The following is a 23658-nucleotide window of genomic DNA, read 5'->3' as shown; positions in this document are numbered from 1 at the left end:
GAGCAGATAATAACTCACTATTTTGGACCGCTGTTCATAGAGACACTTTTGATCTGATTTCCACAATTTAATCAAGCACACTTGGCGCTTACAATTCCGTTTAAGCTACTGATGTTCTCATTTTTACATATAGCCTACAGTAACATAAACTAATGAAAACACTAATGTCTTATTTGAAATAAACAAAACCTGCAAAACCTGCACCTGCATTCAACCTTCATAAACACTACCAGATTATTATTTTAGCAATAGCATATAGGAAACGTATTCAAGTACATTGCTGACTGAATGACTGCTCATTAGCTTGAAGGTGGAGGGAGGGGGGGTCCCTCGAGGCCCAGCAGTTCTAGTGTTAAGGTCCAGGTATGAGTCTAAACACAGTCCTAGGTTGGATGATTGACAGCACGGTGAGGGTGCACGACTCAAGTCTTTATCTGGGTCAAGCCCTCCTATGATCTACTTACAACCAAAGTAGCCCTATTGAAAACGATCCATATATCCCCCAGTTTGACTGAAGGTAGACAGTGCTTCCTGAGAAGCACAAAAACGGTAGCGCACCGTTTTTTGAGATCTTACAACTGCCTTACAAGAGTTTACAATGGCCAAGTAGAGGCAGACAAGAACTAGGCTAAAGAAAGACTGTCTGTACAGACGGTGTGAAACCCTGAGAGGATCAGTGTCCTCTTCGCCTCTCTCCTCATCTCTGGATCCCTTGTGCTTTTGTCTGGGTGTCAGACTTTAGAGCAGCTCGGTTCTTTCAGCATGTGGAGGAGGAGGGAGAGCGAGAGAGACCCAGAGAGAGACCCAGAGAGAGACAGAAACAGAGTGAGAGAAAGAGACAGAAACAGAAAGAGAGAAACAGWYAGAGAGAGAGAGAGAGAGAGASACACACACACAGAGACAGAAAGCGAGAGGGAGGGAGGGTTTGGGCCCATGCAGGTCTCAGAACAGTTACCGGGGCAGCTCTAAACTGACAGGYACATCAGTTCCTGCTTGTGCAGGAGACTGAGCCAGAGCCATCACATCCGCCAGAGAGAGAGGAGAGCGAGGAGAGGTGGGGTAGAGGTACGGCTGGGTTAAAAGTATATGTAATGATGAGGGTTGGGGTGGACTGGAGTTAAAGGTAAGGGTGGGTGGGGTTAGCAATGATGATGCAGTAGGAGTAGGGCGGGGTCCTGTGTGCTCTGACCTTTAGCACACAGCGCTACAGGAGGGACAGAGGGGCCCCTCAGAACCACAGGAAGCCCAGCCAACACACACTATAATTAACAAACCTGGACGGAAGGGAGAGGAGGAGAGGACGTGTTCTTTCCACCATCGCTGCCATTGAGCTGGAGAGGCAGGGGGTAGCCGGGGAAGYGTGGGGAGAGGGATGAGGAGTGGCAACAAGAGGGCTAGGGAGAGCGCTTGGGGAGAGCTGGGTCAGTCATGCTGGGGAAGCCTCTGAGATGGCAAAGTCAACACCTTTTCTTCCTTCCTGCTTCACATGCAGATCCAGTACATTCACCAAGAAAGCATTGACTGACTTCAAAGTCATACAGTATTGAGAGAACAAAAAGGCTAGGAGCATTACTTAAAAATAATGGAACTTCAAAAGCTTTTGAAATGGGATGTTACAGGCCTACAACCAGGGTGGGAAATTAACTTTTGGGTCCACCAGCCACTCGGATTAAAAACTCTACAAGCCTTAATTACACCAAAAATGTAAATAACGATGAGCATGCTTTCTAATGTTTCAAAAACAAGAAACGTATAACTAGTAAGAAGTAAACAGGGTATATAGCTTCATTTCATTTACTTTTTGAAACCAATGTATGTTAAAATAAATCATTTACATCCAATAATAAAAACAGATAAATACTCCTACAACTGAGCATCAAGTCCTACAACTGAACATCAAGTTCTACAACTGAACATCAAGTTCTACAACAGAACATCAAGTGTTCTACAACAGAACATCAAGTGTTCTACAACAGAACATCAAGTGTTCTACAACAGAACATCAAGTGTTCTACAACAGAACATCAAGTGTTCTACAACAGAACATCACGTGTTCTACAACAGAACATCAAGAGCCCTGCTACAAGGAGTACATGATGTGCTCCTAAGTAGAAATGTAGAAGCACACAAATACATCTAGGAGAACGACAAAGTGAGTAAATTCAAGTTTTTGGGCGTGTTCCATGCTCAATCAAGCACAATCATTAGGCGAGACAAAAAATGTCAACTGGCCCTTTAAGGAACGGGCCGTTACCGTGGTAACTTGGGCACTAGCTTGTGATGAAAAAAATATCGGACTGCAATGTCTTCCAAGCAGCAGACAGTTGCAGCCAACACAAACTAACATTGTAGTGCTGAGCGATTAATTCTTTTTGAGGTCGTTTCGTTGGATTATACTTTGATTTTTAAATAAGAAATTATTATATATTTTTTGTTGTTGTTGAAACATTACATTCACAATGCATTATGTGGGTTGAATGCTGTAACAACACCGAATAAAACAATGAATACAAGTCCCATGARGTTAGTGACTGCCCATTACTGCTTATCACTTATTAACCATCATTTATTCACATGACTTTATTTAATAAAATATTTAATTTGTTATGTATATTTGTTTTATTTGATGACTTTATGATTTCATTCTAAGTCATCTCATCTCTACAGAGCTGCTGTTTATGCTGTCTGAAAGAAATCACTATTTTAGTAGTTGTTCAAAGTAAATAAGGCATACTTTTATGACTACTGAATACCAACTATCAATCACTTAGATCATGTATTTTCAGGTAGAGATACCTCGAAGCAACTGCTCTCTATGTATCCCATCTTGATCGCGCGTTCTTCTGTCTCTTAAGTAGCAGGCGTAAAAGAAACACAGACCGGACAAGTAGGCTGCAATGGATTATGGTCATTGTAGATAACTATCACGTTTTGTGTGCTAAACTATGTAGAACATTGGRCTGTTGGAAACTACAACTCCCTACTACATCGCAGAGTTCATGCAGCGCATTAAGCTCAGAGGGAGAYAAAAAAACGAARGAAACGGAATTCAAATAATTGAAGTGATTGTCAGAAAAATAACTGACACTTCGGATAATTGTTCAGCACTYTAACATTGAAAAACAACCTAGAATGTGAACAAAACGATGCAACCGGCCAAGAAACACGAGGACAAAGTCACACTTTCTAGCCTTTCTTGTCAATTCGACCAACTTCTACATGTGGGCAAAACAAACTTAAGCGTTCCCAAACACTCCGTGTGACAACCCGCCAACGTGGCTGCTGAAATATGCATTCTTACCCCACTAATGACAAAATCTACCCGCATTTGGCGGATGATCATTTTAAACCCTGCCTACAACATCAGCTCAGTTGGTGAATGGTGAATTACATAATGTGTGTATAGACCTGGTAGATGTCTGATAGGCTACTGCTCCCCGAATCACTGGCGATGCTGCATCCTGATTGGCTGGGCGGCACATGCATCCCCTGGCTGTGGGGGTGGTCTGTAAGGTGCATCTTGTTGAGGTCTCCGGGAAGCTGCTCAGACACACAGACAGGAAGAGAGGACAGCTGTTAATACCACAGGACACACACAGATGAACACGCGCACACAAATACARACACAGACACACATAGACACACGTGTGTTGTTGCAGGTGCCTTTGTGCGGTCGACTTGGCAGCATGAAGCTTGATACAAGATTTTTTYTTTCATCAAAATAAAGGAGGGGGACGGAGACAAAACTTGAGAGGATTATAAATAATGGGGAGCGCGGGCGGCACTGACCCTCAGTGAAAGGTCATACTTCTTGATGGTTTGAGGGGGAAAAAAAGAGTGTTATGGTTTCCGGATGACCTTAGGGAGACTGCGACAGAGTTGTGACAGTAAATCTGGACCAGTGACTGTGCCACAAATGGCACCCTATTCCCTYTTTAGTGCACTACTTTACACCAGGGTGCCATTTGGCATGCACACACTGCCTGGCCTCCCAAACTCCTCTTTCTTACATTACCTACCCAGGCCCACTGTCTGTCTGTCACAATGTCGGTCATACCGTTTGTCATAGCTCAACAGGCACTGATCAGCCGCTATGATACAGCCCTATCAATATGACAGGCAGCAGCTCACTGAATGTGCCTGGATGCTTTCTCTCACAAACAAACACACACACACACACACTCAAAGAAACACTAAGCAGTTTGATCTCGTTCAAGCTTGGCGACTTCGCTTGGAAGCTAAACGTAAGAACGCTCTTAATTAAAAAACAGAGAAGAAATCTATTTGTCGTGAAAACATTTAGTCGGTTATTCCTTTCATAACAAAGACAGTAAACCAATTTGTCCCCTGGCGAAATGAGAAGGGGATAAAAAAAAAAGATAAGCTGTAATTGAAAGAAAAATGTATCACTGTCGTCGTTCTCTTTCAGGACGCAGATTTGTTCTCTGAGATGGTATATAAACAAACAATCATCAAAGCCATAAGCTAACAACACAACACATCAATACTGATCACCTCACAAAGACTGGAGGACAAGATAAACTGCCAATCAACCTGAATAACGCCACAACAGCCCCGTGTTTCATCAAKCAACCAAGCAAACCATCCCACCTATGAGAGACTCAAGAAACACACTAGTCCACAAAGGCCAATCAATCCAAAAGAGACAAAGAGCYGTCACCAATGCCTTGCTAGCAACCAAACCACACACATCCAACGTGACCCAGTTCAGCTTCTATATTCCATTGATCAGGTATTCTACCAGCTCCAGTCCAGCGTGCCCAGGTCTTACCAGTCCGCAGCGGGTGAGGGAGCTGGTCCGGTTGCGTCGACAGCGGGTGAACCTGCAGCACACTTCCTCCATAACCTCTGCAAGCTTGGCGCTGCCGGCCGGCCAGACAACAAGACACTCACCCAACGCTGGCGCCGGAGCCATCGCCGTGCCACCATGCAATATTAAACAAGTTAAGTCTACGGTATGTACGGGTGGGGGCTGGGCTGCCCCACGACCTCTACAACCCATCCCCCACAGGGCTGAGGAGTAGGGCTGTGACGACAACGGAATTTGGGGTAAAGATTCAGTGTCATGCAAATGTCCGCGATTCATGTCAGAATTGTTATTATTATTATATATATATATTTTTTTTTAAATAATTTCATAATGCATATTTGCAAATTCGCTGTGGTACACCTACACCTAACGAATACAACACAGCTTTGGTGACAACCKCGTCTTCAAAAAAGAATAGTTTTGACCACTTGGAACGTTTGAAAAAMAAGCTTCTCCTCCCATCTGTGCCGTTCTGCTCTTAAAATGATTACCAACTTMACCCTATTCATGTAATAATGAAAACAGATCATGGGTAAAGTACATCTACTTGACTATAAAGTTAAATCTCCCCTTCACCAAAAAATGAATGTATTTAGATGGTTATACTGCAAAAAAATGTTTTGTTATTGTCGGTTATACGATTATACGATAATTGTGGGGGCCCTACTGGGGAGAGCCCATCCTCCAACCATGAACCAGCAAACKTCTCCAACACACACTTTCCAACACACCGCCTGTACAAGGAGAGAGGAGAACCAGTTGCAATCATGAGAACAACACTCTACTCAATAACACCTAGTTGGAGCTGCAGAAATCATACACTGACCAGAAGGTTAGACAAATGGTCATTGACCAGACAGACAGGAGACAGACAAATAGGTCTCCTGGATGGGCTGGGCTCTCCCACCTCAGTTCTATGTAAAGAGACAGGCTAGTGGGGTGAAGAGGTCCAGACGGGGCTGTCAGAGTAGCCTAACTATTAAAAGTGTTGCCAGCCAAACAGGGGCCGGTTAGAACGGACTCTTTCTCAGTGTCTCTATCAGCGCTAGAGGGGCGGTCCATTCTGTTTATTCCACAGCCAGGTGGGTCAATATTGATTCCTTTATGATGGGGTCAGGTTTACGACAATGGCCAATCTCCCCCCCTGCATCCATTAAACAAATCTATCCGATTCCCAGAGGACAAAATTAATGTATGCATCCATCCTCCATGGCCTCCAACCCATGGAAGTACATATGGAACATATAGGATCTCTATGCGCCAACCACTCAGGTTAAAACTCACACCGTCAAACCACAGCAATAACAATGCTGCAAATATCTACAATCAGGAGCATTAGTGGTGACACCAGAGCGGGTGTTGATGTCACGGGGCACGGCAGCCAGAGTCTCTTATCCTGTGGATGAAGTCTGATGACATGTGGGCGGGTGGGATTGGCTAATGAGGGRGCCAGGAGGACAAACGGACCAATGGAAAGGGAAGACCTCGGTAATAACTGCAGCCTCGTAGAGCTCATTTACATTTCACACCAACAGCAACTTAAATCGCACTCCAGTCCCCTCCCACATACCACCGGCTGGGGAGGGGCTCTCCTCCCATTCTGCTCATGAATTAATGACGGRCGTGTGGGGTGATTAAAAATGAATGATTGCCTCCTGCTGTATGAATTCATCACATCAACGAGGGGACGCGAGTCGAGCCAGGACCGATCCTTTAACGCTCATCTCCAAACATCCAAACATAGTCTGAAGAGTCACAACAGAGAATATGTCATTTATTCACTCGTGTTCTAACCTTTTCTTGAAAATACGACTATTATACTGAACTCATTTCATCTCCGTAGACTGGCTACAGTAATTAACTGTCGCGGGGTTGAACCTGCAGTCGCCTTGTTCCCGTGAGACCTCGCCTACGTCCCAAATGGCACCCTAATTCCCTTCATGGCGCACTACTTTCTGAACAGGTCCCTGTTAGGCACTATAAAAGGGAATKGGGCGCCATTTGGGACGCAGYGATGGTKTAAAGCAGTGAGAAGCCGTTTGGGTGTGATGCTAGTWATGGCTCTGGTTCACACAGACAGGCTAACGGTCCAGAATAGGCCGCTCCATCAGAGGCAGGGGAGTTAAGGCACCGCTACAGGATCCCAGCAGGGGCTCCGTCATTAAAACATAGTGGAGCTTGCCAACTACCAACTAACTGCCTTACTGCTCCAGCTCACCACAGCAAGGGAGGGCTAGCGTTAGCCTATTTACAGAGACTGCTGGGCGCGTAGCGCATTCAACAWGCACGGATCCACTCCATTTCTTTTCCAGTTTTCATCCGGGGGGGGTTCAAAACATCATATTCGGTTTGATAGGAGAAAAATCCTCCCATCCCAAAATGAAAGACATAGGCTGAGAGAGATAAGCCAAAGGGAGAGGCTGTCTTCCTTTTATCACAGAGCCAAGCAGTCCACGGAGACAGAGACACGTTGGCCTGAAGGGTTGGCTGTGCTCGGGGGTTGAGGGAGGTAGGACTTCTGATGATGTCACCGGAGCCATCATCATCTGTCTAAATGATTCACTCCGGCCCCCTCCCCCTAGCGTCAATTACACTCCCAGACAAACATTTGTCACCCGGAGGATTGGACTGTCCCTCCTCCTCCCACATGGCGGCAGGGCGGGCACGTTAACCCTGGGCTGACTTTGAGCTGCCGCAGAGGGTGGGGGGGATGAGATGGATCCATTTTAGATGTAGAGACTGAGAACACTGGTTACCACTGATCTGATCTCCATTTCCTATGTATCAAGACAAGAGGTAACCAGTGTTGACGCTGTATTCATTTCGCAGCAGCGCACTTAAAGTATACACWTAAATGACTAAAACCAGAGAAAGTTTGTAGAAAATATTATTGACCTACATATAAATAATATKATCTTTGAAAACTAGAAATCGCCAAAATAAAAGTTAATGCGATGAAACCAATAAAATAAAACAATGAATTTAGGAGTACTTTTGGAATAGCTGGATTACCAACCGGGATCGCAGGGCACATGCCCAGGTMCCCCAATTGAATTTGTTATAATGTTTAAGCACAAGAACACAGGATGKCCAGTGACATCCCCCACCCCCCTTCCAAGACCCTTGCTAAAAGAATCMAGGGGAAACACTGAAGAAGTACTGGTTTAAGATACCAACAAACTGTCCCAAAGCCACTTCGTCTCAGCCATAGCTATTTGTATTTATTATGGATCCCCATAATAAACGCCCCTCTTCCTGGGGTCCAGCAAAATTAAGGCAGTTTATACAATTTTAAAAACATTARAATACACTCACAGATTTCACAACACACTGTGTGCCCTCAGGCCCCTACTCCACCACTACCACATATCTACAGTACTAAATCTATGTGTATGTGTGTGTATAGCGCATATGTTATCGTGTGTGTGTGTGTGTGTGTGTGTGTGTGTGTGTGTGTTTTTTTTATTTGATCTATTTCACTTTTATTTAACCAGGTAGGCCAGTTGAGAACACGTTCTCAATTACAACTGCGACCTGGCCAAGATAAAGCAAAGCAGTGTGACACAAACAACAACACAGAGTTAAACAAACGTACAGTCAATAACACAATAGAAAAGTCTATATACAGTGTGTGCAAATTAGGTAAGATTAGAGAGGTAAGGCAATAAATAGGCCATAGTGGCGGAAATAATTACAATTTAGCAATTTAASACTGGAGTGATAGATGTGCAGAAGATGAATGTGTAAGTAGAGATACTGGGGTGCAAAGGAGCTAAATAAATAAAAATATGGGGATGAAGTAGTTGGGTGGGCTATTCTACAGATGGGCTATGTACAGGTGCAATGATCTGTAAGCTGCTCTGATGCTTAAAGTTAGTGTGGGAGWTATGAGTCTKCAGCTTCAGTGATTTTTGCAATTCGTTCCAGTCATTGGCAGCAGAGAACAGGAAGGAAAGGCGGCCAAAGAGGAATTGGCTTTGGGGGTGACCAGTGAGTGCGTGCTACGGGTGTGTGCTGCTATGGTGACCAGTGAGCTGAGATAAGGCAGGGCTTTACCTAGCAAAGACTTATAGATGACCTGGAGCCAGTGGGTTTGGCGTTGAATATGAAGCGAGGGCCAGCCAACAAGAGCATACGGGTCGCAGTGGTGGGTATTATATGGGGCTTTGGTGACAAAGTGTGATGGACTGCATCCAATTTGCTTAGTAGAGTGTTGGAGGCTATTTTGTAAATGACATTGCCGAAGTCAAGGATCGGCAGGATAGTCAGTTTTACGAGGGTATGTTTGGCAGCATGAGTGAAAGATGCTTTGTTCCGAAATAGGAAGCCAATTCTAGATTTAATTTTGGACTGGAGATGCTTAATGTGAGTCTGGAAGGAGAGTCCACAGTCTAAACAGACACCTAGGTATTTGTAGTTGTCCACATATTCTAAGTCGGAACCGTCTAGAGTAGTGATGCTAGACGGGTGGGTAGGTGCGGGCAGCAATCAGTTGAAGAGCATACATTTAGTTTTACTTGCATTTAAGAACAGTTGGAGGCCACGGAAGGATGGCATTGTATGGCATTGAAGCTCGTCTGGAGGTTAGTTAACACAGTGTCCAAAGAAGGGCCAGAAGTATACAGAATGGTGTCGTCTGCGTAGAGGTGGATCAGAGAATCACCCGCAGCAAGAGCYACATAATTGATGTATACAGACAAAAGAGTCGGCCCAAGAATTGAACCCTGTGGCACCCCCATAGAGACTGCCAGAGGTCCGGACAACAGGCCCTCCAATTTGACACACTGAACTCTGTCGGAGAAGTAGTTGGTGAACCAGGCGAGGTTGTCATTTGAGAAACCAAGGTTGTTGAGTCTGCCGATAAGAATGCGGTGATTGACAGAGTAAAAAAAAGCCTTGTCCAGGTCAATGAATACGGCTACACAGTATTGTCTTTTATCGATGGCGGTTATGATATCATTTAGGACCTTGAGCGTGGCTGAGGTGCACCCATGACCAGCTCGGAAACCAGATTGCATAGCGGAGAAGGTACGATGGGATTCAAAATGGTCGGTGATCTGTTTGTTAACTTGGCTTTCGAAGACTTTAGAAAGGCAGGGTAGGATAGATATAGGTTTCTAACAGTTTGGGTCTAGAGTGTCTCCCCCTTTGAAGAGGGGGATGACCGCAGCAGCTTTCCAATCTTTGGGGATCTCAGACGATTCGAGAGGTTGAACAGGCTAGTAATAGGGGTTGCAACAATTGTGGCGGATAATTTTAGAAAGAGAGGGTCCAGATTGTCTAGCCTAGCTGATATGTAGGGGTCCAGATTTTGCAGCTCTTTCAGAACATCAGCTATCTGGATTTGGGTGAAGGAGAAATGGGGGAGACTTGGCAAGTTGCTGTGGGGGGTGCAGAGCTGTGACCGTGCCCAGGGGCTATTCGATGCTAATGCAGTACGCCACAGTTTTTGTGCTGGTCGAGGGCAGTCAGATCTGAGTGAACCAAGGGCTATATCTGTTCCTGGTTAAAATTTTTTTTGAATGGGGCATGCTTATTTAATATGGTGAGGAAAGCACTTTTAAAGATAACCAGGCATCCTCTACTGCGGAATGAGGTCAATATCCTTCCAGGATACAACGGGCCAGGTCGATTAGAAAGGCCTGCTCGCTGAAGTGTTTTAGGAGCGTTTGACAGTGATGAGGGGTTGGTCCGCGGACCCATTACGGACGCAGGCAATGAGGCAGTGATCGCTGAGATCCTGGTTGAAGAAAGCAGAGGTGTATTTAGAGGGCCGGTTGGTCAGGATGATATCTATGAGGGTGCCCGTGTTTACGGATTTGGGGTTGTACCTGGTAGGTTCCATGATAATTTGGGTGAGATTGAGGGCATCTAACTTAGATTGTAGGCGGCCGGGGTGTTAAGCATATCCCAGTTTAGGTCACCTAACAGTACAAACTCTGAAGATAAATGGGTGGCAATTAATTCACATATGGTGTCCAGGGTGTGTGTGTGTGTGTGTGTGTGTGTGTGTGGTGGTGTGTGTGTGTGTGTGTGGTGTGTGTGTGTGTGTGTGTGTGTGTGTGTGTGTGTGTGTGTGTGTGTGTGTGTGTGTGGGTGTTATGCCAAATGGTTGGCACATGCAGTTGTGCCCGTATATCATGCAGTTGTGCCCGTTTAGCTTAAATCCACCCAACCTAAATCAGGTGGGTTAGAATAGAGTGGATCTCTAGAGGTGTCTGCTAGTCAGTGACGCGAGGGCAGCCATCGGACACACGTGATGAGTGTTGTTGTAGGTAACAGGCTTGCCAGTTTTAGGACCGGGCAGCAGGGCGGAGCGTTGCAGGGCAGAGCACTCAGAGTGAAAGATCAGATTATTGATATACAGTCGATTTACTCCACTAGCCTGTCAGCTTTCCATCCCTTCCACGAGACCCAAACACCTAAAGCAGTGCTGGTAACAGAAAGAAAATGAGCGTCAATCCTGGCTGCCACCCCCTCTCATTAGGCTAACCTTTAATGGCCCAATAGACGGATGCACCGGAGGTAGAGTCGCGACGTAGCAGAGGACGGAAGGTGGAGACTAAACACTGAGCTGAGTCTCAAACACTGGGGCCCCTGCAACACAAGAGTCATTATGCATTCTATTTGGGTGGCGGAGAGTCATGCTAATTAGCAGCTTATTATGGACCATTGACTGCTGAGTTCTACTGGAGGACAGAAATGAGTACACACTAAAACCAAGGGATGGTTGTAGAAATGGATTGGCCAGAGGAGCCATTTAAATAAAAAAATTGCCTGTAGAAGTTGTCATTCTCTCGGGAATTGGAACGTCCGAATAATGACGCCACCACAACGTTAGAAAGGGACACGACATGAACGTCAATGGCACGCCAGTACCCATGAACCCAAAAACCAGAGTCCAGCGTGTGCCAACCACTTGGCAAACAGTGTCATTGTTAACGTCATCATCTCAATTACAAACCACGCAAACATACTGAGAAAGAGAACAAATCTCCAGTATTTCAACATGTTACACAACTGTTATAAAGCCAACCTAAGTTGAGAAAACAGTACAAGGCACACGCTGTCGTTCTCCTTTGATGTCGGTCAATTCTGCTCCAGAGTGGCGCAGCGGTCTAAGACACTGCACCTCAGTGCAAGAGGCGTCACTACAGTGCCTGGTTCGAATCCAGGCTGCATCGCATCTTTGCTGTGATTGAGAGTCCCATAGGGCGGGGCACAATTGGCCCGGGTTTGGCCGTCATTGTAAATAAGAACAAAGTCTTAACTGACTTGCCTACTTAAATAACGGTTCAATAAAATATATATTCATCCCATCTTTATTTAGAGATCGCCCTCTTCCACTCACGGCATCACAGCCAAATGGAGCTAAATGCTAAATAAGTGTAGTCAGAAGTCAGGTGTGAGCAGTGCCGAGAAGGCGCACACGCGCTCCGAGAAACGCACACACACACTCGGAGAAACGCACACACACTCCGAAGAGCACACGCGCACACACACACAGTCGGAAATTAGCCCTGCGGCTACAGACCGCTTCGGTTGGCTCAATGGTGTTACAGAGGTACAGTGGACCGAGCGCCGGTATGACGTCTCACACGTTAAACTCTCTGTGAACCAGCCTGCCCTGAGAGCATCCCGACCCTCCGCTTCCTACCACCCTGACCTTTTCCCCCGCTCCCAAAACACCTGCTGCACTCTCACACAACAGAGCTATAGAGCGAACTAAAGTCTAGATTAAGATACAGTAGAGGGAGTAAGAGAGAGCGAGAGAGAGAGAGAGAGAGAGAGAGAGAGAGAGGGAGAAGGGGGGGTAGTATTCTCTTTTAAGAACCCCCTTTCCTCCTCCCCCGCTCCCTCTGAAGTGAACACACGGGGCTTCGGCAGAGAAGAGACTGCGGGTGAGAGAGAGGCGTAATGAATTGAACTTGGAATTGGAGGTGACGCGTGCGAAGACAGGCGAGGCGGGCAGGGCTGGGCGAGGGGGAGGAATAGACAGCGAGAGAAACAGAGCGAGAGAGCAGGGGCCGTGCCACACGGGGAGACGAGAGGAGAGTAGGAAAAGGCCGTCAGGAGAAGACCCTCACATCTCTCATTCATCTCTCTCCCTCACCCCCCGACGTAATGAGGACGGAATCAAAGGGGTGGGTAGTTACTCTCTGTGCCCCTTTGGTTTTACGCCAACGCACAAATCAGAGCCAGCAGCATAAGCATGACAATCAAAATAGTGTCACATTTCATATCACAGCCTGGTCATCATAATATCGCATTTAACTCTCATCTCGAGAGGCTGCTCCTTGCCCAGCACGAGTGTCACAGTCCGCCTGGCCCCAAAACAGGAAACAGTAACACCAAAATATTGTCATTATCCTATCTTAGGGATGATGTTCCTGGTCCTAAAGAGATTCCAGGGAGCTGAATCATCCCCTTCCTGTGTTGTAACAGAACAGAGTCAGAGGAGGAAGGGTTGGCTTCACTTTGGAGCGGGCACGGCCAGCATTGTGATAGCCAGGATGTTAAGTGGCGGCCTGGTGCTGATTCTGGCCCCGCCAGCTAAGGGCTTTGACTTTTGCCCAAGGTAGAGCCTGGAGTCAGTCAGAGTGGCAGCCAGAACTGACTAACAGACAAACAGACAGACAGACAGACACAGCGACAGTCTACGGGTGATGCTGTCTCTGTCTCAGGTGTGACAACAGTGACTAATAGTGTAAGGGCCATCCATGTTTAATCACCCAGCTGGAATTACACTACACAATGGAATACCAGGTTGTGTGTGTGTGTGTGTGTGTGTGTGTGTGTGTGTGTGTGTGTGTGTGTGTGTGTGTGTGTGTGTACAGGTTTAAAGGCATTGCGTAATCACTCATTTCATTTACTCTCTTCTGCTGGTCAGTGAGAAAATGACATGAGGTCAAAACTTTAAAGCGAAGTGTTCCTGTATCATCCCTCTTCAGGAATGGTTACATATTAAAATCTCCTGGTTCGTTTACATCAGTGTGGGGGTGAGGCTGTGCTCTGTCTCAGAGGGATGGGTCCAGTTCCCTGCCAGGGAGGTTTGATGTGTCTCCAACATGAATATTCATGATGTGGCATGGCTGAGACCTATCGCAAACCTCCTCCCTCCTCTTGCCCTGGCCTGTGTCCCATACTCAAACAGCACTGGAAGGGAGAGAGAGGGAGGGAGAGAGAGTGAGAGAAAGAGGGAAGAGAGAGAGAAGAGGAGAGAGAGAGAGCGAGAGAGGAGAGAGAGAGAGAGAGAGAGGAGAGAGAGAGAGAGAAAGAGAGGAGAGAAAGAGGGAGAGAAAGAGGGAGAGAGAGAGAGAGAGAAAGAGGAGAGAGGAGAGGCGAAAGAGAGAGAGAGAGAGAAAGAGGGAGAGAGAAGAGAGAGAGAGAGAGAGAAAGAGGGGAGGGAGGGTGTAAGAGGAGAGGGAGGATGTGAGAGAGAGGGAGGATGTGAGAGAGAGCAGCAAGATGTGTGACCTGTTGCCACAAAAAAAGGGCAACCAGTGAAGAACAAACACCATTGTAAATACAACCCATATTTATGTTTATTTATTTTCCCTTTTGTATTTTAACAATTTGTACATCGTCAAAACACTGTACTTAGCCGTAATATGACATTTGAAATGTCTATTCCTTTTGAGAGTGTAATGTTTCCGGTAAATTTTTGATTTCACTTTTGTTTATTATCCATTTCACTTCATTTGGTAATGTAAACATATGTTTCCCATGATAATAAAGCCCTTAAAATGAAATTGAGAGAGAGAACAAGAGCGATAGAGCACGGGCCCCAGACCGCCTCCATGTGTGTGTGTGTGTGTGTGTGTGTGTGTGTGTGTGTGTGTGTGTGTGTGTGTGTGTGTGTGTGTGTGTGTGTGTAAGAGAAAAAAAGAAGGTGGGAGTCTGGGCCTCTCAGGAAAGGCGGCCATGGCCAGTGCTACCCGTATGAAGGACACAGGAGGCTAAACACGGTATTTTAACACAGCCCAATCCGTCCGGCCGCCCAGCCAAACCCAGCGAGAGGTCACTCCAGAGCCCCCTCCTAACCCCCTCTCCTCCCAGATGCTTCCTGCCCTCGTACCCCCCTCCACCCCCTGCCAGGCACAACCACAATAACAACAACAGGCCCAGGGAGGGACCACCGGACTAAAACAAGGGGGACCAGCCTGCAGGACAGTCAGCCACACCCTTCTGTTCTCGTGTTGTTGCTGGAGCTGGACCCTGTCCTCCACAGTTGGTACAGTCCTCACGGCCCTCCAGATGGTGGAAAACACCGCAGCGGAGCGAGTCCTGTCTGACAGCTTAGTGTGGAGTCCTAACTAACAGAGTGGATCGTGTGGATAGCAATACAGTCCACACAAACACACTTCACAAACATCCTTCCTCAGTGGGAAGAAATCCTACTATACTTCCAAATCAAATCAAATTTTACTTGTCACATACACATGGTTAGCAGGTGTTAATGCGAGTGTAGCGAAATGCTTGTTGGGGGTTTAACTGGGTGTTGTTGGTCGAACCGACACCGGGCTGTATGCGGGGGTTGGGTATACAGGCTCATACAGGCCCAAGGATCACAGTCAATTAGTACTGTATGTGAACCCCTGTAGGAGCAAGCAGACAAAGACAGGTCTAAACTCAATCTGCCTGGAAGGACAGGCACACAGCGCTCGCATTTTTGTATTTATAAATGCCCTTGAAAATGATCCAGAGAGAGAAGGGCCTGCTATGTATAGGCCTACCCAGTGGCGGAGAGAAATCAATAGCACTAAGATAATGGAAACAGCTGGAATGCTGGAATGGGTGAAGCTACTCTGGCTGAAATATCATCAGCGCCTGGGTCTGGCGGGGAGGGGGCACATGGATGACAGAGCTGTGGGACTGTGGAGGGGGCTCTCTCTGTCTGTGTGTGTGTGTGTGTCTGTGTGTGTGTGTGTGTGTGTGTGTGTGTCAGGGGGACGGCTAAGTAATGGGATCATCTGCAGTTAGCATGTCTTTGAGGCTCCACTAGTAGTCTGAGGTCATTGGGTCCTATAATGGCAGCACTAGCAGCACAGTGGGCATACCAATGAAGAGGGGGGCCAGGGATGCATCCAAAATTGCACCCTATTCCCAATGTAGGGGACTACTTTTGACCAGGGCCCATATGAGTCTGGTCAAAAGTAGTGGACTATATAGGATACAGGAAGCCATTCGGGACGCAGGCCTAGATCAGAGTACTCAACAACGCTCATCATCACATTTATTGGACAGCAATTACACAGGCCAGAGAGCTAGACAGTGTTTCTCATCACGKTACCAAATCTCTTCCACTTGTACAAAAAAAAATGAAACACAAAAGCAGAGCTGTAGGTATAASGCTTTCAAATGATACGTCGCTTCAATATTGCAGAGTAGTGCATTATCAAGATCTTACGCATCGTACTGGCAAGGAGGATGCGTTCATGCATGGTTCGAACAAGATTATGCAAGGCGAGAGTAGCTTACAAAGTCCAAATAGGCACACGGTTTCTGAAACAGCACAACTACGACACTTTAACTTTTTTTGTGGGACCAAATCTCATATTTTTTTTTGGGGGGGGGGGGTGTTATAGATTTGTCCAGATACCTTTTTGTGTGATTTGACTTGGTTTTGAGAAACTTACCCCACCACCAAGAGTTTCTCATTGCTCGTTCTGCAGTATGGGGACCACAGATACATTTCCATGTCCGAGCATGCGCGGTTTCTCGTATCATAGCATAACATGCTATTTACATAAAAAAAGAGAGCGACTTGTCATTTAAGGTAGCCAAATGCCTCGTCATCTAATCAGTGGCGTGCGTGAACGGATGAACGAGAGGCATAATTCGAATAATAATACGGATGAATAATAATACGAAAATAATAAAAAGGACAATTTCAGGCTAGTTCTTTTGTTGTTGTTGTTACTTGAAACATCTTAATATTCGACTGACAACAGCAGACGGAGAGAAGCTCTGGTCTGGGCTGGTAGACAGCTTTCTGTGTCCAGGGAGGTCTAGGGTGTCATCTGGACAGGAAGGCGATAAGGATCGATACGCCATGCATTAGGCTTTTCAATAGTTCCACAGCCCAAAATTCTAAAATGCTCATAAAATATTCATGAAAACAAAATATTTGCTATTCGGTCTTCATTTAAGATTAGCATTAGGCYTGAGGTTAGCGGTGAGTGTTAAGGTCAGGTTTAACATTGGATTGTTAAGAAATGAAATTGAAGAAATAAAAAAGGCAGGGTTTCGCCATAATTATGACCATGCATTAGGCCTCCGGCCCATCCCTCGTAATTAACCATTCACAACATGGTTGTGATTTTGACAGGTGGAAAGGTGTTCCTAATGTTTTGTACACTGCATAGGGCCTTTTCAGACTCACAACACACACAGCAGAGAGACGGGGTGTGTCAAAAATAACACCCTATTCCCTACGGTGGACTACTTTAGTAGCCTCGCAAAGCCGCCTGATCCCGCGAGCTTACATTGAATGTTGCTCCACAGATATCAGCAACATTCGTGTAAGGTCGCGGGATCAGGTGGCTTTTTACGAGGCTACTAAAGTAGTCCACCGTAGGGAATAGGGTGTTATTTTGGACACACCCCGTCTCTCTGCTGTGTGTGTTGTGAGTCTGAAAAGGCCCTATGCAGTGRACAAAACATTAGGAACACCTTTCCATGACAGACTGACAAGGTGAATCCAGGTGAAAGCTATGATCCCTTATTGATGTCYCCTGTCAAAACCACTTCAATCAGTGTAGATGAAGGGGAGGAGACAGATGAAATATTATTTTTTTAAAGACAATTGAGACAATTGAGACAATCGAGACAATCGAGACAATTGAGACATGGAGTGTAGGGTGTAAGTGTGCCATTCAGAGGGTGAATTGGCAAGACAAAAGATTAAAGTGCCTTTGAACGGGGTACGGCAGCAAGTACAAGTTCAATGCGTATTCCTCTAGACACATGTAAGTATAAGGGTCAATCAATGTACAGTAATCAAGTATTTGTGAATTAGGATCATCTTTTGCACATTGCGGCTTCACAATGAACTMCCATGTTATTGAAAATGATTAATTGTACCAAACAAGTGTTTAACAATCTTCCATGGCCAATACATCACAGCGGCAAAGATGTATATAGATTTTTCACATTTTGATTTCCAATACTTTCCCCCTCATCTAAACCTACCTAGAATACTCTTATATAATACCTCGGATAGGATCTAATGCTTCACATCGGACTTCATCCGTCCTGATAATAATAGAATATGATTGGATGAGGTCCACATCCAGTGAGAGCCAGAGCCCGGTCTCATAGACTAGACGTAACCTAGTAAATGTAAATCCGGAACACTCAAATTAGTATGTGTTACATTTGGTATGGTTACCTAAGACAGACGMTTACTTAAGGCAAAAAAACTAAAGTAGGATGGTGGGTCGGGGTGGGTGGGCGTATAACGGGAACTTCTAGCGTCCCAAAAGGTTGTAAGTTCGAATCTCAACCCGGACAACTAACGTTTTAGCAACTTTGAAACGGTTTACTACTTTTTAGCTACTTTGCAACTACTTAGCATGTTAGCTAACCCTTCTCCTAACCTTAACCATTTAACCTAACTCCTAAACTTAACCCTAGCTAACTTTAGCCTGGTAGCTAACCCATGCCACCCTAGCCACCTAGCTAGAATTCGTAACATATCATACATTTCCGCAAATTCAGAACATATTGTAKATTTTTGCAAATTCGGAACGTATAATATGATTTGTAATTCTTAACATATCATACAAAACYGGTGATGGACATCTCCAAATTAATACATACCAAACGAAACGTAACATATCATGCTAGGACACCTGTAGCACCCGATGTCACAGGAAGGCCAAAAAGATAATCAACGACAACAACCACTCGAGCCACTGCCTGTTCACCGCGCTATCACCCAGAAGGTGAGGTCAGTACAGGTGCTTCAAAGCTGGGACCGAGAGACTGGAAAATAGCTTCTATCTCCAGGCCATCAGACTGTTAAATAGCCCTCACTAGCACCTTAGAGGCTGAAATCACTGAGCACTTTAATATGGGAACATTGGTCACTTTAATGTTTACATATTTTGCATTACTCATCTCATATGTAAATACTGTATTCTATTATATTCTACTGTATCTGAGTCTATGCCGCTCCAACATTGCTAGTACAAATATTTATATATTCTTAATTCCATTCCTTTAGATGTGTGTGTGTATTGTTGTGAAATTGTTAGATATTACTTTTTAGGTARTACTGCACTGTTGGAGCTAGAAGCACATGCATTTCGCTAAACCTGCAAATGTGACCAATATAATTGTATTTGATTTAAATGGAGTACCTTGGATTTACGTACGAAATGCACTGAGACCAGGCTGGGCTGAGAGACAGTTACCCCACCAAGAGAGCCTGTCGATTGGGCACCCTCCCTACCTGACTGCCCTGGATCCATTTCACTGCAGATATTTCTCCCCTCCGCTTCCATTACTATTCAAAGGGGCATCAATCCAAAGTTCTGCAAGCCCATTGATTGCGGAGGTAGCAAGACTAAGCACTCTGCACTTGAGCAGGGAAACACTCTCCCCTGAGGGTAGGAAAGGCATTCGGTGGCCAAGTAGATAGTAAACACCTCAACGCAGCAGAACAGAACAAGGCAACAAGCCTTATCAACCCGKTGACAGCTGTCCTGATCCCAGAGCAGAGCCGTCAACAGGGGACAATGGATGGACGCTAAAAGCTAACGCGCTCCAGGCTCCATTAATAACCCTCGACCAAGCCTGCGCCCCAAATGGCACCCTATTCCCTATACAGTGCACCACGTCCGAACAGGTCCCATAGGGGACAGGCTGCCATTTTGGGACACAGCACAAGTTACAGGAGATGTCCAGACGGGATGGCCAATAGTAAACAGGAGGAGGCTTAAAGATGCAGGGGAGCAGCACCCCACAGCAGCAGCAGTCCCCATTACTGTGGCCCTGGCCGGAATTGTATGATTGGAGACCATTGGTCTCTCTCGGGAACCCATCAAAACAAACTACAGCCTCAGGCAGTCAGACCAGGAAGTMTACAGTGACACAGAGGGATGGAGACAGGCTCCAGGGAGGTTCACGGGGTTCAGGCCAGGGAAAACAGTGGGCCGGATATTGGCTTCTGTCATCCGAAGCCATCCACAGTGAATCAGTGGCACTTTCTACTTGCGTCGCTCACTTGTTAATCTTATTCCAGCGTGTTTGAGTATTCATTAAGGCATGACCTGCTATGTCAACATTGAAAACCAACTCATGAGCTGTTGAGCAGCCAATAGTGCTGTTTTTGCATGCTCCAGTTTGGAAGTAGCTAATTCATTCGCAATAGCATTCACATAGTAGTCTAATACGTGAAAAGAGTTTGTCCAGCACTGCCACAGATGAGAAGGACTCCGGTCGATGAATGCTGGCAGTGACCATCTTGTTCAGAGGAAAAATGGAATGGCGTAACAAGACCACTTCCCAACCACATAACAGTAGATCAAAAGAGATGGGAGTCAATACCCCGGACGGCCAACCGTAAGTGAGGGTCAGAAACTCGCTCCTCAGAAAGAGGTAGACATGAATTCATCAGCTTCCTCCTTGGCTCGGGCACAACACAAATGATCATGACCTTCATGCTATTTCTGTCCATACTGTAGCTTCCGTTAGTCTTGTGCTCGGGCTGATGGGCTCGCAGGGAAACTTCATTAACCTTTCTCCTCAGGTCCGCTCGTCTCATCAACGACGGGCGGCACACGTCGACTCTCATTAGCCACGTCTTCAAACAGGCTGCTTCTCGTCTCAAACAGACGGATGATACACAAGACTCCACTGTGGATGGAGAGGTCTTGTGCGCGATGACGGGATGTGTGATCTCTTATCTCCGATCATAGACGTGTCTTAGTTAGCAGTATAAATGCAGCCATTCCAAGTTCTTTTATCAAAAAAAGCAGTGGATAAGATACTTTACTAGGCCCCACACGAGTTGGAAATTTGTCTTCTGCGTTTTCCCAACCCCCTCCAAGAAACACACACACACGTTAGCGCAAATGGTGTGCGCCTAAGGTCAAATGTTTTTCACAACACCGCGCTCAGAACTTGTGGTGCGCAGACCGAAATTAAAGGGCAAAGGCCTAACATGATCTACCCTTTCCATAAATCACACAGACATTGATTTCGGAGCATTAGCTTGTGGTTTAGGCTATGGAGCCATTTATTCATTRCAATCAACGCAAACATTTAGTCAATCTTTCGCAAATTCTGAAGAACCACAGAGCCTAAAAACACAAAATGTCGAGAACCCATAACTTGGTCAAAAGGAGTTCAGCGGAAAATGGAGTAACTTGGAACGRAGACCTGGAGTGACAAGAGATTGGCATTAACGTGTCAACCATCTTCACACCCCTCCCTCATTAAGAGAGTTCTCATAACGAAGACAAGCAATCTTGGAAGCTCTCAACACCAAGATGTCTGGTCCCTTGGCGACACTGTGATTTTACTGTCAGTTGTCTGTCAGGACGCCTGAGTAACCTGTGATTAGGGGCCCTACTTGGCCCTCAGGCTGGATGGATGGACACCTTAGCACAGGAGAGAGAGACAGACAGCCACCGGTCCTGCAGCTCAGGTGGGCAAAATGTTGTCAGACAGTCAAGTAAGAGGAGAATCAACCAGCCCAGAAGAGCCCAACCAGCATAGTGACAGAGCCATAGACACTCACTCGCATTTACCTTTCATGCTGTGCTTTCCAAATTCAACCTCATCATGCATAGCGTAAAGACTCATTTCATCATTCACACCATTCAAAATAGGACATGGGCTCTACCACACAAACCTGTCATTCGGTATTTTTTTTTTAAGCAGAACGCATTGTGAAATCTGAATGTCCAATTAATAAATACACGCCCATAATCTAAATAATGCATTTGAATTTACAGCAAAGCATGCATGAATAAATGATAAAAGCAGCGGTTGATTGAGGGCTGTACAGTTCACACCTAAACGCAGAGCATCACACACACAGCATCCTAACCCAGCAGAGTGCGCTGGCCACAGAAGGGATTACGACATCGCTTACTTTGGAGGACCACGGCTGCAAGCAGTTGGCATAGCAACGGACAAGGAAAGCCATGTTCAGAGCGAGAGCAGGGAGGCAAAGTTTCCCCTTTCGACACCAACAGACAGGGGGGAAAAGGAAAAMAAGGAAAAGAAAGCAGACGCCGATAAGACTGAGGCTTCTTTCGAAGGGGCGAAAGGAAATCCAATCCTCAACGTTGTCCAAATGTCCTCGGGCGTTAGTTGTCAGTTTGCTATTGTTCATTCAGGTTCTGGCAGTGACTGTCACACGTCAATCAAGAGGGAAGCCAATGCCAATGACGAGAGAGGCATTTAGAGGATCACTAGTGACCCTCCACATTCAAATTAAGAAATGTATTTAAAAAGCTGGACTCAGAAACAATTATCCATTCGACATCTCCAGAGTGCTAAATGCATTAAATCCCAAAGACATAGCAGGTCGCATGGCCACAGCCTCAACGATCAGCGATCCTGCAAACTTGCTCAAGTTCAGTCGTGTTGTAAAACTGCAGACAGGAGGATCCTTAGAGAGAAGTCAAAGGGTTGAGGAAAAGTCATTTAAAGTCCCTGGTAGTTTTCTTTCCAACCTGTTTGTAACTATGGCTGACAGACAGCCTGTTCTCCAGGGCTGAGCCAGCGGTGCTGTCACTAGTCAATAGTCCCAGAGAGAGAGAGAGACCACTAGCAGGACTTCCAGTCAGTCAGCATGCACTCATCTGTGTCTATTTCCCTCCTCACACCGCCTGGCTCACTGCAGCTCTCTTCCTCCCTCTCTAGCTCTCTCTGTCTAGAGCGCTCCGACAGCACGTGTGTGTGTGTGTGTGTGTGTGTGTGTGCGCGTGCGTGCCCGTCCGTCTCCAGAGGGGCCAGACTGCCTGCTCCCGTTCCCCAACTCAGAGTGCACAGACCCAGGCTAGCGCACTGCTCCCCCCCCACCCGGAGAACCTCCCATCGATTTGACGGTTCACCGCAAAGAGCCAACAGCTAATAGGCGGAGGGAGGGAGGGGGGAGGGGAGCCCGGCTGAAAAAGAATGACATCACCTGGGCAGGGAGAGGGATGGGAGGAGGGATAGATGGAGGGAGGAAGAGGAGGAGAGCGCGAGTGCCAGGGGGAAACTGCATTAGACCGATTGGCTGGGAGCGGAGAGAGGGAGACCAGAAAGAAGAGGAGCGGGAGCATCTTTATTGATCAGGCAGCAACATAAAGCCTTGTGCATTCAGCCACCTCCACTCCTTTAAATAAATGGCAAAATAACTAAGGGGGAAAAAAAACATAAATCACAGCACGTTATCTGAACCCAGAACAGAGGGCGGCAGCACACAGCACGKGTCTGCTTGGGAAATATGCTAATGCCTTTCACAAACGCCCCAAATCAACGGCCTGGTTGTGAAATAGGATTTGAAATAGAGTAAATGGCTTTGATTTTGCAGCGCAGGCGCATTATCCCAGTTGCACTGTGAAGCACACTGAATTATACCTGGGCCAGAGACTGCGGTACCAAAGCGAGATACGCGAAAATGTGTACTACTAAAAGGAAGAGTACTAAAKCCTTTCGCTGTAACAAAGAAACGCAAACCTATACAACCACTACTCCCTTATGGAGAGATGCAGAATGCAGCCGGCGGTGAGGGAGGAGGATGTGAAACTTTGTAAATCATTAGGTTCTCTGCTTCAGTCTGCTGTCGAGTAAATGTGTCCATGTCGGAAAGTCTTCTCTCC

At 46.2% G+C, this 23658-nt stretch overlaps 1 protein-coding gene across 1 annotated transcript in view; it reads right to left on the bottom strand.

Annotated features, from left to right (window-relative positions):
• LOC111981742 (rap guanine nucleotide exchange factor 6-like) overlaps positions 1-23658 on the bottom strand; it is a 167581-nt gene that overhangs the window by 65504 nt on the left and 78419 nt on the right. The window contains 1 exon segment of the mRNA XM_070449279.1: positions 3409-3540. Coding sequence (XP_070305380.1) covers positions 3409-3540 — 132 coding nt within the window.

This window comes from Salvelinus sp. IW2-2015, linkage group LG20, assembly GCF_002910315.2.
Source record: "Salvelinus sp. IW2-2015 linkage group LG20, ASM291031v2, whole genome shotgun sequence".
NCBI lineage: Eukaryota > Metazoa > Chordata > Actinopteri > Salmoniformes > Salmonidae > Salvelinus > Salvelinus sp. IW2-2015.
Note: the sequence above shows the minus strand (reverse complement) of the source record. Positions and strands in the feature narration are given on the sequence as shown.